The following is a 20074-nucleotide window of genomic DNA, read 5'->3' on the forward strand; positions in this document are numbered from 1 at the left end:
TGCCCTTCAGAGAGGGGGCTTCTCTCCGTTGTCCAGGGCCAGAATCCAGTGTAAGACAGGGCTTTGCCTCGGAAGTCCCATTTCCTGCATGCCTGAAAGTTGACTCCGACTGACGGGACCGTGTGTGATGGAGTAGAAGTGGCCCCAGGTGCCCCATGCCGGCCACCTTCCTGGGATAGCAGTTGGCCAGAGCCTTCTCTGGCCCAGCCCCCAGTGGGCTGCACCCTGGAAGCTTTGGGTTTCCACCCTAGGGTTTAACTGCCGGGTCCCCAGGGCTCCCTGCCTTGTGTGTGACCCTATGCTGGGGAGTTGAGGTGTTCTGACCCATGGTGACCGTGCACACCAGAACACGTCTGAGTGGGGCGCCAGCCTCACCATGGCTGTTCTGGGCCCATTGTTGCAGCCTCTGTGAGGGCCCACCTCATCGAATCGAGGAACTTCCTGTTTCGCTGCCCCTCTAGTCTAGCAGGCTCCGTGTCCTCCTCTGGGGGCAGGCAGGTCCCTCCTGAGAACAAGTCCTAGTCTCTGTGCCCTTTACCTTGAAGAGCACCCCCCCCACCCCCACCATTTTGTTTTCAACACTGCCAGAGCTGCCCTCCTCTGACAAACAGCGCGGAGATGTCTGCGTCCAGCCTCAGACAGGGAGCCACAGATCAATGGAAGTCTGCTTGTTGGGAACGACCCTTGACCTTCACCCATGACCACTGCTGGGGAGCCCGCCTGATGGAACTTGCAGGCTTGCTGGACCCACACCTCCATGGCAATGGCCGGCCACGGAACTCCCTGTGTGCGTGAGCGCGCACGCGCGCGCACACACACACACACACTCACTCACACACACCTGTCCTCCAGGGCCCACCTCTCCCTGATCCCCACTGGAGCCCTGAGGGGAGGTTCTAGAAATACAGGGTCACCCTCCGAGTCCCGGATGCTGAGGAGGGGATGGGGCAGGGGAGGAGGAGGAGAGAGGGGGAGGGGAAGACCCAGGGAGGCTAGGGGAGAGAGGGAGATGAAGGGGGTGGGGAAAAAAGCAGAGGAAGGGGAGGGGGATGGAGATGAGTGGAAAGGCTTTTAGGAGGGAGGGGGAGGGGCGGCCACTGGGTCTGCTGCTGCTCCAGGGCTCAGCCCTTCCCTCCTCCCCCTCCTCTCGCTGAGTCTGCTGCTCCCTGGGGCCCAGCGACCCTTGGCACCAGCTGGCAGCAGCAGCGGCCCTGGGCTGCAGCTCCTTCCCAGGAATGGGCTTTGTGAGCCAGAGGCAGCAGCTGGCCTGGACCCCAGGGCCCTCGTGGAGGAAGAGGCAGTGGACAGGATTAGCAGAGTGGTTAATGGGGAAGCAGGGAGACAGGGAGGGGGGAGTTCTGCACGGGCTGCATCTTGAGGGTGGGGGAAGGACAGGGTCCTCTCCCTCTGGAGCTGACAGCCAGAGGGAACCTCACCTTCCAGTGAGCTTCATGAGCAGAGGCAGCACACCTGGCTTTGCTTGCGCTGGGGAATGAATGCCTCTGTCTAGTCAGTAAGCATTTCTTTGTGGTCACTTCGGTGGGTTGGCCCTGCGTGGTGCACACCGTGACCGAGCTCGGTTGCTAACCACACAGAGCTTGGAGACTCTAGTTCACCTGGAGGTGCCTCGGAAGAAAAGCCTGGCTACCCCTTCCCCCAAATCAGCCCTCGACAGGCCCTGTGGGGCAAGGTTTGCTCTGACCCACACACAGTGGCTCTCCTGAGCCGAGTTGCCAGCAGGCGGGCAGTTCCCTTTCCTTCGGCGGATCTGGCATGTGGAAGGTGTTGGGGGCCGATGGGTGCCTCTGGGTCCCCCACAGCAACTGACCCAGCGTCTCACACACCCACTGTCAACATCAACAGCCAGGGGAAGGTTTGTGAGTTCCAACAGAGAGGTGTGGGTCACCTGCTCAGAAAGGGCTGCAGACTGAGTATGAGAGAGAAGGGCAGGACCTTCAGCTCAGGAAGTGGGAATTCCAATACATGTGCCTCTTGGGCGAACCCTCTCTTCTGGAGTGATGAGGGGGCTCTGACTCCAGTCTCAGATGGCTCTCACCAGCAGCTGGCATGGGATGCAGAAGCTTCCGGACTTCCGGAAGGGGAAATCCCAATGACGTGCCTCCTTCGAGGCACCCTGCCACCTCAGAGGCTGGGCATCACTGAGGCAGGTGTGTGAATCCATGACAGTGAGGATCATGTCGGCCAGGGGCTCAGGGACGGGCAGAACCCGGCTTATGGTCATAGGGTCCTTTCAACTCCTGACCCACCACTGGGTCACTCCGTGGGGTCTCAGGGAAATGAGCGTGGGTTCGGTGTGGGGCTGCTTACAACCAGGCCCGGGGTTCCACCCCACCAGCTGCTCCAGGGGGAGAAAGACGAGGCTGTCTGCTCCCAGAAAGATGTGCAGCCTGGGAAACGCTACATGGGGCCGCAGCGCTGAGTTGGACTCCTGGCACGATGGCTGTGGACTTGGTCCCATACCGAAGCAGAGCACCGGGCCTTTCTGCCACAGTACCACACTGAGCAGAGCAAGAGCTGACCAGCAAATGTTATCTTCTTCCGGCAGAGAGGCAGCCCCGGCGCCTGCGGCTCTGACCACATGAAACTTCAGACTCCCTGCCTCCGTGTGATAAGGGGCAAACGAACACACTGTAGGGGGTGGGGGGCTGTGGGGCTGTCTCTGTGCCCCTCTGCTTTTCCCCAAGTGGTGATGGCAGGTGGGAAGCCACAAGGGAAGAGCTCAGGCCTGCCCTACCCCTGACACTGGGGGCCCGGTGAGCCCGGAGGCAGGGATGGCGGGGTCCTGGTGCAGAACGAATGGTCCAGCAGCCTGGGTGAGCACAGCTGCCCTCCCACTGTCTTGGCTAGCATCTATTCCAATGACACAATTAGTCATCCTCTTGTCAAGCAAGCACCTGCTGGAGGGGGTTCTGGCAGAGGGAAAGGCCTTCTCCCAGTAACTCCTCCCCCCCTCCCCCGACCCTCCCCGGCAGGCTTCTCCCCAGCATCCATTGTCCTTAGCAAAGGACAGAGACAACGTGGGCATTTGCTGGCCCCCTGACAACACACCCTGTAGCACCGAGCTCTTGCTATTTTTACCACTGATGACCAGACGTGCCTTCCCAGACAGGTGCTTAGGAGGCAGAGTAAGCCATGACAATGGGACTCTGTGACCTTCCGGTGGGTGGTGGGTGGTGGGCGGGGCCTGGCCCAGGGTATGATATTCTGGCGGCATGGCCGCCCTGCCTGGCAACCAGACTTCCACTAGACAGAAAAACAAAAGCAAAAACCTCACTGCCTACAAGCCAATTCTGACTCACAGCGACCTGACAGGTCAGGGTAGAACTGTAACTATGGGAACTGACAGCCTCATCTTTCTCCTGCGGAGCAGCTGGCGGTTTCCGGCTACAGCCTAATGCTCTCTGGATATCACACGATATGGAGGTTTCAGAGACTCAGGTCCAGGTGTTCTGAAGCAAACACGAAAGAGCTGAGAGTACTTGAGGGGGCCCTGGCCCAGGGCTAGAGAGCTGGCCTCAGGGTGCCTGCCCGGGAGTGCTTCCAGGGCACCTGTCCAGGCCAGGCATACCTGCAACCCAGGAGGAGCTGCCCAAGCCCCCAGTTTGGAAGGGATGAGGAAAACGACGGGCAGTTCTGAGCTCATTTCCCAAAAAAGCTGGGACTCGAACTTGAAGCCAGTGTAAGGCGGCCCTTCCTCTTTAAGTCTGCCTCTTTAAGTCTTATTGTTACTACCAGTTCTGGACCAGTCTGCCTGCAGGCCTCCAGGTGTGACACAAACCCACTGAACTCAGGGGTGTGGGGTGAGGGGGGCTGAGCCAAGCCCCCTACCCCACCCACCCCATATGGGAAGGAGGAAATCTGCTGGGAGCTAGCCAAGGAGAGGCGGAGAAAAGATGCGGGTGGAAAACAGCAGAACCGCAAGGGTTCGCCATGCCCTCCCTCCAGGCAGGCCTGGGTACGGGGTGAGGGGGTGGGAGAAGGGTCAGGGCCACTGGTGGAGCCTCCAGGAGGAGGGCCTTGGTCCTACCTGGCCTGTATCGGTGGCCTCCTCGGCCTCAGCCCCCACGGGCTTCACCGCCGCAGGCTCCTCTGGCGCTTCCTGGGGCACCGCCGCGGGCTCCGGGGCCCCGCTGGCCTCGACCGGGGGCTCCGGGCTCAGTCCGCGTTTCAATAGCAGCCAGGAGAGCAGCAGCGCCAGCGCAGTGACCAGCGCGGGCAGCACGGCCAGCAGATCGGCCGGCGACTCCATCGCGCGCGCGCGCCCGCCCGCCCGCCTGCCTGGCTGCCTGCCTGCCTCCCGAGTGGCCGCCGGGGACCGGAGAACGCGCCCGCCCGCCGCCCGCCGCGCCCCGCCCCAGGGCGGAGCCCCCGCGCCCCGCCCCGGCCTGGAGGGACTGCGACTGGGAAGCGCCACCGGGCTCTGGGGAGGTCCCTCAGGGGCAGCCCAGGCGCCCTCACAAGCCTCTCTCTCGATCCAGCGCCATCCAGAAGATGCTTTTGAACACTGCAAAGGCAAGCGCTAGCTTGGGGGCTAAGACAAGGGGGGGCTTCGGGAAGCAAGTGGGCACTGGCCAGCACAGAGGCCGGTCTCTCCCTGGAAGCGCCAGGATGGCACCAGCTTCCCGACTTCCCGAGCTTCTGTTCAGCACTAGCCCCTCCCTCCCTTCATTTCCTCTTTGGCCGCAGAGGCCCTGGTGCTCAGGCATCAGGCTGCCTGCCAACTGCAAGGCCAGCAGTTCAAAACCACCAGCTGCTTCTTGGGAGAAAGAAGAGACGCGTTCCAGTCCGGTGGTCCGCAGGGGCAGTTTACCGCGTCCCATAGGGTGGCTGTGCACCGACTTGACGGCAGGGTTTTTGCCTTTTCTGCTTGGACGAGGGTTGCTGGTGGCTGGGGGAGGAAGTCTAGGACCTCTGATCAGCCTTGGGTCAGATAAATGTCAACTCCAACTCTAGCCTGAGACAGGTATCACCAGACTTTAGACATGGAAAACCAGGACCCCAGTTCCAGCACTTTGGGGGAAACTGGAGGCCTGGTGGCATAGTAGGGAGGCCTGAGGCCCATTGGACACCCTGCAGGTGAGGCTGGACACGTTTCGTCTGGGAAACCCACAGGGGCAGCGCCACTCTGCCCTATAGGGTTGTGAATTAAAACTGGCTCGGTGGCAGTGAGTTTGGATTTTGGTCTCTGCAGGGAGGCTGGGGTCCAGGTGTCTTATCTCAAAGGAAGACACAAAGCTGCTGCCCTCAGGCTTCCCGACTCCACTGTGGTCCAGATGCCCCACTACTAGATCCTGCACCACAGGACATCGAGAGGACGCATTCCTCTAAGTGACCCTGGAGGGAAATGTGGCGTTGGCTCTAGGCAACCGTTAGGCCCGATTATGCCCATCCCCGGAGTCCTGGTGGCAATGCCGGGGTAAGCACTGGGCTGCTGACCTTAAGGTTGGCAGTTCAAACCCACCAGCAGCTTCAAGGGAGGTAGATGGGGCTGTCTGCCATCATAGATTTACAGCCTCGGAAACCTTTCAACGGGCTGCCAAATCAGAACTGACCAGGTGGCAGTGGGCTGGGTCGAAGGTGAGGGGCCCTGGTGCCACCATGACTACCTGCTCACCTGCTGGGAGGACGGTGGTTGACAAGCAGGATGATGTAGAGGCGGCGGGCAGCCTGCCTGCTGTAAGGACGACAGCCTTGGAAAGTCCATGGCTTCTGATTCTGCTCTAGGACCGCTACGCAGCCGAAGAATCAAGCTCGTGGTAATGGGTGTGTTGGGGTGGGGGCTTTGGGACATTATGCGGACTTTTGAGGGTTCCAAATGAACAGAAACAAAGATAAAACGGTGCAGAAAAGCCCAACTCCAAATCAAGTTGCTTTATTTAAAAATGAGAAACAAGTTTCACCCAAGCCCAAGTTAAAAACACCAAACAGCTGACCCCTAGTGGATGGTCACAGGAGGGAGCCTGCTTGGAGTGTTCAGCTGCCAACTGTAGGCGTCTAGTGTGGCAGAGGACGGCCTGGCTCCGTTGTTACCCTGTCACCTACAGGCAGCGGGTCGGGGCTTCTCCAGTGGACAGGAGGCGGCACAAGGTTCTGAATCAACCATGAGACAGAGCTGGAGCCCCAGCTCGGGCCACAGTGTACCTGGCTCTGCTGTGTGCACGTGGCATCAATGGCACCTCCGCATGACAATGCTTGGGATGCACAGCGAAGGGGACCCTACAGGCCTACCTCCTACGCGGCCTGGTTCACATGACAGACAGCAAAGCCCTTGCCCCTGCCCGCTCTTTCCCAGAGCCCCAGACCCTACCCAAATGAAACAGACAATGCTTCTAGAGCATTCTTCCTGGCTGAAGCTCAATTTTGACGGCCCTTAGCCAGTTTACAAAGCTGGACATCCTCCTCCTTCTGAGAAACCCGCCCTTCCACCTGGGGTAGTGGACGCAGCTGGGGCACCTCTGCTCTTAGAGTGCACACGGGGGCAGAGAGCTTGGCTCTGACCTGCTTCCCCAGCACCCAGAGTGGTGACGGGAATGTCCAAGCACAGGGCAGGATACACTTAGCAATAACCTTGTCTTTAGGGAACCCCCTCCAACTTCAGAGGAGCCATGGTGGCGCAGCAAGTTAAGCGCTGGGCCACTCCCCCAGGGCTGGTGCCCGAGCCTGCGTGCTGTGCCCATGAAACCCTAGGGCACTGTCCTGTAGCGTCACTGCGATTCCGGATGGACTTAAGTGTCACAGGGGGCGGGGTCCTCGCAAAGATGTCCCCGGTCCCCACTCTGCCCCGTCCCACCCTGCAGCAGTGCCCCTTCACACACTGGACTTTGGTGTTCCCAGGCAATGCTGTCCCTGAGGGTCAGCCCTGCAGGAAGTTCCACGTGTCATCCTGTGCCACGCTTGTGTGGACACTGTGGATCCAACCCTCTGCCCTATCTAGGCCCTGACCACCAGCTCACTGCTCTCCCACTCGGCTCCCGCCTCTTCCCTACTTTGCCTGAGCTTGGCGGGACTACAGGGGTGGGGGCAATGGGGAGGCGGTGAGCCCCTAGCCCGGGCCAGAACAAATGAATGCAGCCCACAGTTCTTTAACAGGGAGGGGGGCAGCCAAACAGCAGCATGTGATCTATGGTATGCAAGTAAGTACTTGGCCCATCGGATGGTGGGTGGGACCCACAGGAACCACCTTTGGCATCCGGAGCTGGAAACTGGGCACTCTCTCAAATTCCCACCCCCTGGCCAGCACCCTGCTGCTGGCAAACTGGAGCCACCACACCCCCTACTGGCAAAGACTGTTGTCTGTGGAAATGGAAGCAGGGAGGGGTGTGGTCGGCATGTAATGGAAAAACTAATGTAAAATTGGAAAAAGAAGAAATGGAAAACAAACCAAGCTCTTTGACCGTGACATGAAAACGGTTCAAGCTCAGGAGGCACGCACTGGGCTGCCAGCCAGGCGACCCTCTCAAGGCCCGAGGGAGGCAGGCATCGTCCACATGGCGTGTGTGTGGAAGAGAGAAGCTGCGTGGGTTCCACAGCGTCTGCAGGTGAGGCGTGCCAAACAGTGAGGACTGGGTGGAGCACGGGGGTGGGTGGGGGGCGCACTGATTCGGACACCAACCAGCCACACATCTGGGGCACTTCAGGAGGAAGAGGCTAACTCAGGCCAATGGTGGCTCGGGTGAGGGGGAACCAGATTCACCTGGCTGGCCCCATCCTCTGGGCTATTTCACGAATCGGCACACAGGCTACTGGACTATGTCCAACTGAGTCCTCCCCTCTGCTCCTCCGGACGTGACAGAGTGAGCTTCCCCTCCAACCTGGCCACCTTACACCCAACCCAGCCGGGACTCCTTCCCACCTTTATTTAAATGAAGCTGAATTCAGGGATAGATTAAGGCAAGCAGGTGAATCCAGAGGACAAAGAGATGGACCTAAATCAGTCCCCCAAATGCTCACGGCAAGGTTCTTCACAGACCCCAAGGCTAGGACCCCTCTGAACTCACTCGGCACAGCCAGACACGCAGTAACCAGGGGAGCTGGGTGGTCTGGATGGCAGCGTGGGGCCAAAGTGGTCCAGCGCAGTTCTGCTCACAACTTACGTTCTGCGGCGCTTAAAACTAAACTCCCCAGGTGTTCTCCCCAACCCACCCACCCACACTGAGAAAAACACACACAAAAATGAACCGCACCACGAGAAAACACCCGAGACGTAGAAGCTTCTCTGGATCGGTGGGAGACGGCGAACAGCACCGAGCAGCTGGCTTCAGATGTACCTCCAGGTGAGCTGAGCAGGACAGGACACGTGGGGCAGCTCACACGAGGTGGGGTTACTACCCAGGACATCTCTGTGGCTGCAGATGCTCCTCACCAACAAGACACTTCTGGGAGCCGGCAGGGACACTCCTTCCCCACCGCCGTGCCGTGTCCGGTTGGGCCGCGCCAGCCTCAGGGCTCCTCCATGCTCTTAGTGAGCGGGAGGGACAGCATTTGACAGAAGAGCCGGGCCAGAGAAGGGATATCCCAGTTCAGAGACAGAGAAGGAAGGAGCAGAAGAGGTGAAAACCCAGGTGGTGGCCCCGCGGGGAGTCTCTCTATTGGCTCAGGGGTGGGCCCGGCTTCCGCAAGTGTCCCTAATCCTGCCAAGGAAATACAAGCACCGTCATCAGTGCGTCGCCAGAGCTGGAAGAAAACGGGTAAGAGCAGCCCCTCTCCCGCCCATCCCAGGCCAAGGTCAACAGCAGGGTTTCCTCCCCGGCGTGCCCTTAGAGGGCAGCAGAGGCTCCTAGGGGCTAGGAGGCAAAGCCAGGAGGGAGTTCAAAGCAGAGAGGCCAGGAAAGATGGGAGGATGGTAAGCGGGCAGAGGGCTGATCATGGTGGCCAAGCAAGCCCCTTGAAGGAGCCAGAGGCTTCTGGGTAGAACTCCCTCATACCACCGACAATGGCGCCACAGGCAGAGAGCCCCCAGCCCTTCGGACCAACCAAGAGCGGCATGCATGCTTGGACGTCACTGCCTGGACCACACGGGTACACCCCAGCTTGCCATGGCGACAAGGCCCTGGCCTCCAAGCTGTGCCATGCCCAGTGCTGGGGCAGGTGCTTGTTAACAGATGCCCAGCACAGACGTTGGTGCCTTCCCAAACTCGTTTCAAACAAATGATAATCAAACCAGTGGCAGTTGTGGGCACCGAGGGGCACCTCCAGAAAACATCTGGAGTCCGTGGCCCCGGCACGTGGCATCAGGGCCAGGGCTCGGCTCTTCAGAAGGCCAGGGTGACTCACTGGTGGTTTCCAAAGGGGAGGCTCTGGCTTTCGCCAAGGCAGACATTTCAAAGAGAAAGTGGAATTCGCTTTTATTAAATAACGTAAAAGGTTCCTTGGCACCGGTCACGGGGGCTTTGCCTTTGGCCGCAGGAGCAGAACTACTGCTAGGGAGTGTGAGCGCATGGGGGCTCAGGCTCTGCCTCGGCACCCCCGGTGGGTTCAGGCGCAGGCAGGCCGGTGGCTGCCTCCCCGGGCCCTCCCCCGGCAGCACTGAGTCCTTCAACATGACGGCGGCGGCCAGGCAGTCACCTGGAAGAGCTGCGCTCCTTGCTCACGCAGTCGTCCTGGGAGGTGGTGTCCCCATTGCCCACCATGCCACACGTCCTCCGCTTCTTCCGGCGGTGCACCATCCCGTCGCCCTCGGACCCAGACTCACACTAGATGCAGAGAGAGGCAGGAAGTCAGAGGGGCCCAACCTCACCTCCCTTGAAGTACAAGGCACGCTGGTTAAAACCCACGGCCACTGAGTCGGGGACGACTCCATGACAGTCGTCTGTTTGTTTTGGAGGTGTGATTCTTAAATAAGCAGGCCCCGTGTCACGGCAGTTCAAGTGCGCGGCTGCGAACTCAAAGGTCAGCAGCAGGAACCTACCTGCCGATCCAGGAAGGGACAGAGAGGCGGTGACCTGCTTTGGGAAGAGCACAGCCTTGGAAGCCCTTGGGGCCGCGGTACTGTCTCGGGGCTGCTGCGAGCCAGGCTGGCCCAACGGCGAAGGCGGTGCTCTGCTGAGGCGGTGCCATGCGGGCAAAGGTGGCGGGCTAGCGGAAGGCTCTATCCCCATTACGTGGGGTCACGAGTCACTCTCAAAACATTCCGTTGTCAAAACTGCAACCCCCCTGCCATGAATCCCACCCCCACTCACGGTGACTCTGCGGGACAGGCTGCAACTCCTTACGGGAGCAGGAAGACTCAAGGAGCGGCTGGTGGGTTTGAAGTGCTGACCTTGACCTGAGCAGTCTGATTCTTAACCCACTACGTGCTGCCAGACTGTACATGCAGCACCCGCAGGCCGACGGCAGTGGGCACGGCACTGGACGCTCCCGAGATGAGGCAGGCCAAGCAGACCCTTCTCCCGTGGCATCGCCCTGACAAGTGCCGCGTGGCGGGGTGGCCAACACGGATACGGCGCAGTGCTGGCTGTTCAACTGGGGCCCTGTGCTAAGCCCAAGTGCCCAAGCAACCCGGCTGCCTCATGAGTCTACTGTCACAAGGCACACCCGAGGGGGCCGCCTGATGTACATACACACAAGCTGTGCCTCCTCTTTCCAGGTCTGCCCTTGAGGCACCCCGCAAACCTGTCCACCACGGTCAAGGGCCTCACCTCGGAGTCCGAGTCGGACGAGCTGGAGCTGGACGAGCTGGAGGAGTCGCTGGAGCTGTCGGAGGCGATGCCCGTCGATTCCTGCAGGTCAACCGAGTCCGCCAAGACTGCCAACTCGGGGTGCTCCTGCTTCAGGATCCTGAGAGGCAAGAAGGCCGCCTCAGCTCCACGAGCACCCCAGCACCAGGGCGCCTGGGACGCCAAGCTGAGGCCCCTATCACATGGGAAGGCCAGTGCAGCGGTTCACGAGGACAGTGGCCAGGATGCGCGCAGCCACTGGCTGGGAGCAGAAGCCTCCGGGCAGGCTCTCCAGAGAGGCGGCGGGCGTGCCCCCCCCCCCCATACACACACAGGAGCCACCGTGAGGTCACATGGGCCTCCCGGTTGTGCAAGGTTGCCTTTGTCAGATATGAAAACAACACCCACACAAAACACCTTTCTTTCAGCACCACAGCACTTAAAAACAAAAGTCAGGCTGCTTGTTTACAGCAGAAACTCAGGTCCCTGAGCAAGACAGGAGGCCGGCCACAGGGCAGCCACGCCCTACTCCAGACAGCGCAACTGGACGCAGAGCGCACACCTCCCCTTCCGGATCCTGAGTGGGCAAGGCCGCTGCCATCGGTGGCCAGACATCTGCCAAGTGGCCAAGCCACCACCCGAGGTGGCCTACAGGGCAGAGGGAGGGGATCCGAGGAGAGCAGAAGCCACCACCCCTGCTGGCCCTCTCAGCAGGGCGGCCCAGCCCTGGACAGGCTGGAGCCCCTCTCTTACCCCGAGAGCTGGTCCCTCCAGGTCAGGGTTGGGACCCAGTGGCACGGGCTGGCTGGGGCTGGCGCGCAGTGCCGCTGCCCGTGCTGTCTCTGTTCTGTGGATAAACGGAGGAGCTAAGTCCCCAGGGAGGGTGCCTCGCTCACAGAATACTGAGGACAGGAGCTTCTGGGGCGGGAAAGCAGGACCCTGACCACAACGCTCAGCGTACACAGCACGCTCGGGCGCACGCACGGGTACACCAAACCGAAGTACACACACAGAAGAAAACCAGACCAGGTCCCAGCGGCCACCACTTGGGGGCGGCCTTTACACACGTGCTAAGGCCTGACCAGCACCGAGAAGCAGCAGCCAGACCTGGGGCCCATGCTCCCGGCTCGGTGGGCCCTGCCCACTTGCCCAGGAGGGTGGAGGACCAGCACGCACCCTGGCTCTCAGGAAGGAGGAGGATGGGACCCAAGCAACCGAGGGGAAGAACGGTCTCTCACCTATACCACTTCCGGGATAGCTTTGGCCTCCCTCTTACCGTCTTGTGCCATACCACGGGGAAGTTGGTGCTGCTGGCGAAGTTCTGAGTGACGGCAATGGTGGTGTCCAGGTTGAGGACGACATGCCACCAGCCTCCTGAAAGCCAACAAAGGTGGCAGGTAATCGGGGCTCAGCGCCAGACACAGGCGTCACCCCTCCTCCCACCAGCTGCACACAGAGGGATTCTGCTGCGAGGGGGCGGGCGGGCCAGGAAGCTCACAACTACGCCTCCACTCCGGGCACTTGCAAAGGGTGTCGGCCTTCCGAGGGAAGTTCGCTTGTGGCCTGGCCATGGCCGCCAGTCGAGGACGGGTCCAGGGCCCCAGTGTCCTGGCAGAGACTAACATACTCCAGACCTTAGCACAAAAGAGGGCTGGCTGAGCCCTGCGACGCCCTTCTTCGCCCAAGACTGCAAAGGCAGCCCAGCGCTGGGAGGCAGGCAGTTGCAGCTTAAACGCCCCTACTTTCCCACGCTCCCCACATAAGATGAAGTGTCGTTTTTGGGTCTGAGTGTGCCTGCCTCCCACGGCCCTGGTGACAACAGAGGGGCAGCCTGCAGTCTCACAGGGTGGCAGGGTAGCTGTGCGCTGGAGCTGACTCAGCAGCAACGGGCCTGTTCAGCTCTGGGAGCACAGCAGTTAAGTCCTCAGCTGACCCCAGAAACGCTGGCAATTCAGATCCAGTCTGCGGCTCCAAGGCAGCAAGGCCTGGCCATCTGCTCTGCCCAAGGAAATGCTCCAGGGCAGTCCTATGTCCTACGGGGTTGGCATGAGCCAGCACCATCTCGAAGCCACAAGGGAGCCTGAAAGGAATCCTTGGGTGGGCCAGATGTTAGCGGGCACTGCTGCCATCCAAGGGGTAGAAGGCTCCAGCCCAAGCTGGCACCACCCCTAGAAGACAGCCATTGGACACTCCGTGGCGAGCAAGACATGTTGGCCACACCGCTGGACCCAACCCACCCAGCACTGCACTACATCAAAGGCCCTGCTGACAGGGGAGTCCCTGGGGCACTGTGGCTTAGGTAGGCAAGTGCTCCTGGAAAGACCTGCAGGCTCAGAAATCCTCCCTGGGGTCTCTAGGGAGCCTACAGGAAGGGAGCGAGCTGTAAAAGCTAACAGAACGACAGTCGGCACCCTCTAGGGGTAAAGTTTCGCCCACCCTTTCCACGTCCACAGCCCCGGGGTGGCTGAGTCAGGTTACGGCAGCCCCAGCGGCTCCTGAGGGAACAGCTACGTGCCAGCATCTGCTGAGGACACCAGCTCAGACCACAGCAGGGCAGCGGGCAAAGGGGGTCTTTGCATTCCTCTATAGCTCTGCTCCAAAAGGACATATGACCGAAACCTAAGCCCAGGTGGGTCTCCTTCCGGTGCAGGTGTACCTGGGACGAAGACAGTCTCCCCGGGCTTCTGTAAGATCTCCAAGGGCTTGAACTCAGGCGGCCATGTTGGGAGCTGGGTCCGGGGATGCACGACATTAAACCAGGTGATGGCTTCGTCTTGCTGGTTGCCCCCTTCCTCTCGGGTCACCTTGATGAGCTCCCGGGGCGTGCTGGTCGGGAACAGGCACCAGCGCTTGTGGCCCTGCACCAAGGCGTTCCAGGCGCTGGTGCCCAGGGGGTCAATGTGGATCCCCGTGCCTGATCGAGGGGGTCCCATCACAAACCACCTGCAGCACAGAAACACCAAAGTTCATTCCTAGTCTCTGGCAGCTCTGTCGTGTCCACCCATCAGCCACCCATGGGCCTCAATATACCACCAGTGGTCCTTGACCACCCTAAGAGGCTTCAGAAAGAAGCTCAACCATTGGCTTTGCACTCTGGACCTTGGGCCGGCTGTCCATCACTTCATTTTATCCCATTTACTAATCCTCACTAATGTCACCCTATAGGGGAGGAAGGTTAAGCTGCCTTGTTAAACAGTCTACTCCTTGGCCTGACTTCCAAGTCTTTGGTGTGTTGTGTGTTTCTGTGCAGACCTCAAGAGCTCTCTGAATCATCAGCAGAGGGGACAGTGTGGTCCCTCCCTCCACACTCTCCAAGAGAACTGATCCCACTGGGTGTTGGGAAGCCCCCTGCTTCAACAAGGGGGCCACCAGTCCCATGACAAACAAATTCCCTGGGAGGCTTTAAGGAGACACTTTGGTCATGGGTAGCGGGAGGGCACCTTTATCACCAGGGCCCCATCCTTCGGGCCGGGTTGGCATCTGACAACTCCCTGAGCAAAGAAGGGTAGCTGCTGGTATAGGGTACAAAGGTGCTGGGCCCCAAGTCATGTGTTGACAAAGGCCTAACCCAATGTTTGTCAGCCGGTGGCTGTTTCCTGGGCAAGGACCACGATCTTTTTACGCTCCACTCGGAGACAGGCAGACTCCCGCCCGGAGACACCGCATGAGCCGTGCTCGGAGGGATCAGTAAGCGATAAAAGGGAAAACCACAGCTGTGGCTGATGGCTGGGTTTCCAGGGGACGACAGGGGGCTTTGGGTGCTTACAGAGTGAGTTGGTACCCTCTGGATAAAGCTTAGTCGGCTGGGTGGCTCCCGGGATACATTTTTGCAGGGGGGATCAATGAATAAAGGCCCCTGAAACACCAGTGGTTCAACTTTGGTTGTATGACCAAATCACCCAGATATAAGATCTGTCTGTACACATACGTGAAGGCAGATCTACAGAGACAGTAGTTGGGTTAATGGCTTATTGGAGGTACGGGAGGGGAGGTGAAAGGAAATGGGAATACCGGTGAGTACAAGAGAAAGTAGAATGTTCTAGTACTGAACGTAGTGATTATGCAACTCTTTTTAATACGTGGCTGAACTACTTTAGTATATGATATGTGAATTATACGATCAATAAAAATCTGCACAGGCAGCACACACGCCCCCACCCGCCGACATACAGAGGAGGAGGACCAGGCAGGCTGACACTAGTAACTCCCAAAGTGAGCTAGCTCAGCGTGCAGCTGAACTACTCCGTTTTGGGGAAGGGGGGGCGGGAGGCTAGTTGACAGAATTAACAAAAGAACACAACTAGAGGCTGGGGTACCACCCATGAGATTTGAACCCTCCCAGCTGCAGGCGCCTCACCTGTACGGGGGCCTGCGCTTCTCCCCCGCGTACTGGAACAGGTCATCGGTGAAAAACTTGGGCACCTTGTAGTCTTCCAGAAGTTTCCTTCTCTTGGGGTGTTCGCCGTAGCTGCTGTCGAAGATGTACAGGGGGCTGTCGTCCCTGGTGCTCTCCAGGTACTCGATGTAGTACTTCATCTTCATCTTCACCGAGTAGCCGTCGTTATCCTCGCCACACTTGAACTTCTGGTTCCGGTATTTCCTTTTGAGGCGCTCCAGAGTCCACTTCTCCTGGGCCGACCAGCCCTCTTGGGCATTCAGCAGAACCACAGGCTTATAGGGTCTCTCATAGCGCTCCACAAACTCTTCCACTGACAGCTGCAAAGCGTCCGCTCTTTCCACGTTGTCCTGCGGGAAGAAGAGGCCCGACCTGTAAAAGGGCCTATTAGCCAGGGCACACCTAGGGAGCGGGATTCTGGTTCGGGCTCCGCCTGAGGTTCGGGAGATGGGAGGGCCGCCCACGTGCGGGTGAGCACGTTGCCCCCTGCGGCACCCCACCAGGTTCGTGGGGCTTCTCTAGATCGCCCACCCGTGGGGCACCTGGGTGAAGGGCCACCTGGTTAGTGGAGCCCAACGCGTGGGACTGCAGCCGGCCCGGCGGAGGAAGGCCCGGCCCCGTGTGTCCCCGCTCGGCGGGGCCCAGGTGAGTCTCTCCCCCGATCCGGGACGGGTGCCTTGCTGCGGACGGGGCGGGCCGCAGGGGAGGGTACGGCCGCCCGATGCTCACCGCCACGGCCGCCGGGTTGAGGGAGAAGCTCTCGTAGTAGTTGTGCCGGGTCCAGTCGAGCGCATCCTTCAGTTCCGGCCGCGCGCTCCGCTTGGCCTCGCGGATCCGCTTCTTGCTTTTGTGGTTCATCCTGAGGGGTCACCACCAGCCGGCTCCGCGACGACCTCGGGCGCAGCTCGCTTCCTGCCACCTGGGCAACCCCACCCGCCCCGCCGCCCGCCGGCCGCTGGCGGAGACAGCCCCCAAATGTCCTTCGCGCTGGTCCGGCGCCTTTAAAGTAGCCTTCCAGAAAATTCACTCCCTATCCACCTCCCCAGCCTCTGGTTGGGCGCGTGGCGCCGTCTTCCCCGCCCGACGAGACTGCCGCGATTATCCATTGGCCTCCGCGCCCGCAGAACCGCCCTCAGCCGCCCGCAGGACCGCCATCTTGAGAAGGTCCGGACGGGCGGGGAGCCGCGCCCGCAGCCGGCGCACATGCGCCACGCCTTCGGAGACTACTTCCGGTGTCGTCACTTCCTGTTTAGGCCCCCGTTTCCGGGTGGCTCGGGTGTAGCTGCCTTCCTTTTCTCTCTGTGTCTCCGTTGGCTTCCTCGGGTTTGTCCTTCGCGCCCACCGCGCCCACGTGGGGGTTTCTTGTCGCCCGGCTGTCGCGAGTAGGCGGGACCCGCGGGGGGCCACTTGGTGCCGGCGTGACGGTCCCGCGCGGGCTCGCAGGTTCGCACGCTGGAGGCCTGGCGCCGTCCGCCGCCCCCCGTCGTCTCGGCGGTGGGCAGCGACGCCCCTCCCGGGGAGCCTGGCCTCCAGGGACATGTGGTCCGCACCCAGCGCTTTCGGTTCTCGGAGAAGCGTGGCCCAGGACCCGAGGGGGCCGCGCTGGAGGTCCACGTCCCACAGGTACGTGGCCCCGATCGAGGCTCCCTCTGCAGAGCGGCCGGGGCTGGGACGACTCTGAGCAGAGGGGGCTGGGTTGCTTGGAGGGGCGGATGCGGGCAAGACTTTCTGCCGCGTCTTCTTCCTTCTGCGTCGGACCACAGAGTAGAGTTAGAAGCCCTTTGGGGACCCTGCCAGAAAAGTGGCGTTCTGGCCACCTAAATGTATTCTTGGGGAGCCCCGGTGGTGTAGTGGTTACACGTTAGCTGTGACCTTCTTGGTTGGCCGTTCAAAACCACTGTCAGCTTAGTAGAAAGACTGGGCTTTCTACGCTCTTTACTTTTGCATTGAAAGTTTAGAGACACTGCCTGAATAAAGTTTCCCGAGTCAGTGCCCACTCTGAGCTCATGGCTGTCACATTAGCATCCGTGGTGATCGCATAGGCAGCCCGTTTTTCAAAGCACTTTCACATTGCAGTCTGATTACTCTTGCGGTAGCTGCTGCTGGTAGGTGACACAGGCTCGGTTCCCACCCATACCGACGTTCTCTGCACAGTAGGAAACACTGCCCAGCCCCGAGCCATCCTCACAAGTGTTCCTAAGGCTGGCGGCCGTTGTTGCAGCCAGTGTTAATCCATCTCCTCGAGAGACTTTCACTTCTCTGCTGCCCCTCCACGTCACAAGCATGATGTTCTTCTCCAGGGACTGGGCTCTCCTGACATGATGAGATTATGTTAAGATGAACCCTCACCATCCGTGCCTCCAAGGAGCACTCTGGAAGTAGCTGTTAGTCCCATTTTAATGAAGAGAAGTTAAAAGGCTGAGTGGAATCTATTTTTGAGTCTCCAAAGCCTCTCCATCCTTTGGATTTACTTCCCAAATTGTGAAGTGATTCCCAAATTACTTCCAGGGAGAACGGAAGCCCCTTCTGTCTACACTCAGCCACCCCACCCCCTCCTCTGGGCAGATTCCTTCCAGGCTCTTGAAATCCACTGGAATGGATGCCCCAGCAGGGCAGATGTTCTGGTCTTGTTCACACTATGCCTACCTTTAGAGCTAAGTGCCCAGCATGTTTTAGGCATTTGTTTTGGTTGAGTAGAGTTCTGAACCTCCAGGACGGCATAACGAAGTCCTTCTAATCTGGGGTTCTTACCTTCAGCTTCCTTTTCTACCACCACCCCCCACCAACTGCTTTTTGCTTAAGACAGAAAGGCTTGGCAGTGTTTCCGCTGAGTGACCATGGCTCTGTGAAGTGCTCTGCACTCAGTCTTCCACTCATCCTGTGAGTCTTTAGCCACTGAGCTAAGGGAGCTTGTGCAAGTGCACATACCCAGGAAATGGCAGGCCTGCAGTAGGAACCCACTGCAAGCTGTGTGGTGATCTCCCCAAGCCCCACACTGATTCAGCATCATTGTGCACTGCCCAACTTGAGGATTTGACCCCTTTATACCTCTCCTGGGAAATCTTCTTAGGTCCCCCACGGTCTTCTACGATCATCCCAAATTAGACCCAGGCTGAAAGTCCTCCAGTGTCATACAGCTAGAATGTAGCTGCTCCACATGGTTTCCAGTTTAGGGAGGGAGATCACCAGACCTTTCCCCTCAGCAACCTCTCTGGGTGGACTTGTGCCGCCAGCCTTTCAGCAGTTAAAAGCACTTACCCATTTGAGCCATGTTCATGGCTTTCTTGGGTGAAGTAGCACACAGATGGGGACAGCTACCTGTGAAAACCCCAGTGGTATACCAGTTATGCAGTGAGTTAACCCCAAGGACAGCAGTTTGAAGCCACCAGCTGCTCCAAGGGAGAAAGGTATGGCTGTCTACTCCTAGTCTCTGTAACTCACAAGGGTGGTTCTGTTCTACAAGGTCGACATGAAAATCATTAGAATAGGTGGTGCCTGGCACTCATAAACACTAGATTCCAACTTATAGGCAGTATTTATGACAAACTTCTCCCCCCACAGGTCCTGCATCCTGAATATGGAATGTATGTTTGGCCCTGTGCTGCAGTCCTGGCCCAGTACCTGTGGTTTCACAGATCGTCTCTCCCAGGCAAAGCAGTGTTAGAGGTAAAAGTAGTCCCACGCCAAAGTCCTAGGTGACATTCAGGTTAGTCCAAGTCTCATGATGTGTTTGTAGTATACATATATCCACACACGTACATCTCCCTAGGTTTTCTCACCCATTAATCTGAGTGCTAAAGAGCTTCTGCCGCCCGCCCCCCTCCCCGTTATCAAACTAGCTTACTGGTTTCAACTTGTGAATTCCTGGGGAGTAGCTATACCTTCAGCCTCACCTAGTGGCTTGTTCTTACAAAGCTAGCTGGAATAGCTCTTCACCCATTAAGACTGTCAAACTCGAAGCTCAAATGCTCAATGACAACTGGGTTATTTTCAGTCTAGTCATGCTGATGTGTAATACCCACCTCAAAGTCCTTGTATGTTAAGATAGTCCAAGCTTTGTGTTGCCCGACCTGTGCCTATTAGCTACAAGACCGCCTTAAGACTCCAATTCCGTTGACGCCTCTGAAATGCCAACTTCCTTTTTAGATTGGAGCTGGGGTGAGCCTGCCAGGAATTTTGGCTGCAAAATGTGGTGCTAAAGTAACACTGTCAGACAGCGCCTTACTCCCTCATTGCTTGGAAGTCTGTCAGCAAAGCTGCCAAATGAATAACCTGCCACAGATCCCAGTGGTCGGGCTGACATGGGGTCATGCATCTCCCGACCTTCTAGCTCTGCCTCCACAAGATGTCATTCTTGGATCTGATGTGTTTTTTGAACCAGAAGGTATACATTTTGCTCTTCTCAAAGGTTATGCGATGCTGGGAGTTTGAATCTTTTAACAGTCCTCTCCCCATAGATTTTGAATCCATTTTAATGACTGTGTACTTTCTGATGGAGAAGAACCCAATGCTTCAGTTCTGGTCTACCTACCAGGTGAGGAGGTGAGCTAGAGCATTTTCTCTTAAGCAGTTCTTAAAGTTGTAAGGGATCTGAAGCAAACCAATAAACTCTTGAAATACACTCATTTCAGTGCGGACTGGTCCCTTGAAGCTTTGCTATACAAGTGGGACATGAAGTGTACCCATATTCCTCTGGAAACTTTTGGTGCAGATGGAGGAGAGATCGCAGAATCTGACCTCCCAGGAAGACATACTGTGGAAATGCTGATCATCTCGCTCATGGAGGCCGAAGTCTAATGCCTATAGGAGCAGTCTATGCTGGGACAGTCTAAAAACACCAACTAGTAGGAGCAGTGTGTAATGGTTGGATCTGTTGTCCTATTTGATGTTATCACTCATGGAGAGTTAAAACATTTAAACAAAAATTAAAATACCCAAGTTGAAAAACCTTTGGGGCCATTCCTATTGGACATGAACCTGAGGGGCGGGTTCCATTTTGAAC

General features: G+C 58.5%; 3 protein-coding genes across 7 annotated transcripts in view; 1 reads left to right on the top strand and 2 right to left on the bottom strand.

The window, feature by feature from the left end:
* MXRA7 (matrix remodeling associated 7) overlaps window positions 1-4343 on the bottom strand; it is a 35063-nt gene extending 30720 nt beyond the window's left edge. For 2 of the 3 annotated variants that reach the window (XM_075562265.1, XM_075562264.1), the window contains exon 1: window positions 4049-4327. In XM_075562265.1, coding sequence (XP_075418380.1) covers window positions 4049-4270 — 222 coding nt within the window. In that variant the 5' untranslated portion in view covers window positions 4271-4327. Of the gene's footprint in view, window positions 1-4048 lie in introns of all 3 variants that reach the window. The other variant, XM_075562266.1, reaches the window with a different exon arrangement.
* Window positions 4344-5877: 1534 nt separating this feature from the next.
* Window positions 5878-16198, bottom strand: JMJD6 (jumonji domain containing 6, arginine demethylase and lysine hydroxylase). Its single transcript, XM_075562269.1, has 7 exons — window positions 15802-16198; window positions 15034-15422; window positions 13333-13619; window positions 11915-12050; window positions 10659-10797; window positions 9586-9713; window positions 5878-8651 (listed from the first exon to the last, which is right to left on the bottom strand). Exons 1-7 carry the CDS (start codon window positions 15928-15930, stop codon window positions 8615-8617), a joined length of 1245 nt encoding a protein of 414 aa, XP_075418384.1. The 5' UTR covers window positions 15931-16198; the 3' UTR covers window positions 5878-8614.
* METTL23 (methyltransferase 23, arginine) lies at window positions 15332-20020 on the top strand. Of its 3 annotated transcripts, none has more exons than XM_075562272.1 (5): window positions 15332-15717; window positions 18634-18738; window positions 19219-19456; window positions 19530-19614; window positions 19704-20020. In XM_075562272.1, exons 2-5 carry the CDS (start codon window positions 18655-18657, stop codon window positions 19867-19869), a joined length of 573 nt encoding a protein of 190 aa, XP_075418387.1. In that variant the 5' UTR covers window positions 15332-15717; window positions 18634-18654; the 3' UTR covers window positions 19870-20020. The 3 variants fall into 3 exon arrangements, with proteins under 3 accessions (XP_075418387.1, XP_075418386.1, XP_075418388.1); XM_075562271.1 differs by lacking the exon at window positions 15332-15717 and adding an exon at window positions 16316-16695; XM_075562273.1 differs by lacking the exon at window positions 15332-15717 and having other exon boundaries at window positions 18640-18778.
* The last annotated feature ends 54 nt before the right edge of the window (window positions 20021-20074 follow it).

The sequence above is a fragment of the Tenrec ecaudatus genome, chromosome 10 (assembly GCF_050624435.1).
Source record: "Tenrec ecaudatus isolate mTenEca1 chromosome 10, mTenEca1.hap1, whole genome shotgun sequence".
In the NCBI taxonomy this organism is placed as follows: Eukaryota; Metazoa; Chordata; class Mammalia; order Afrosoricida; family Tenrecidae; genus Tenrec; species Tenrec ecaudatus.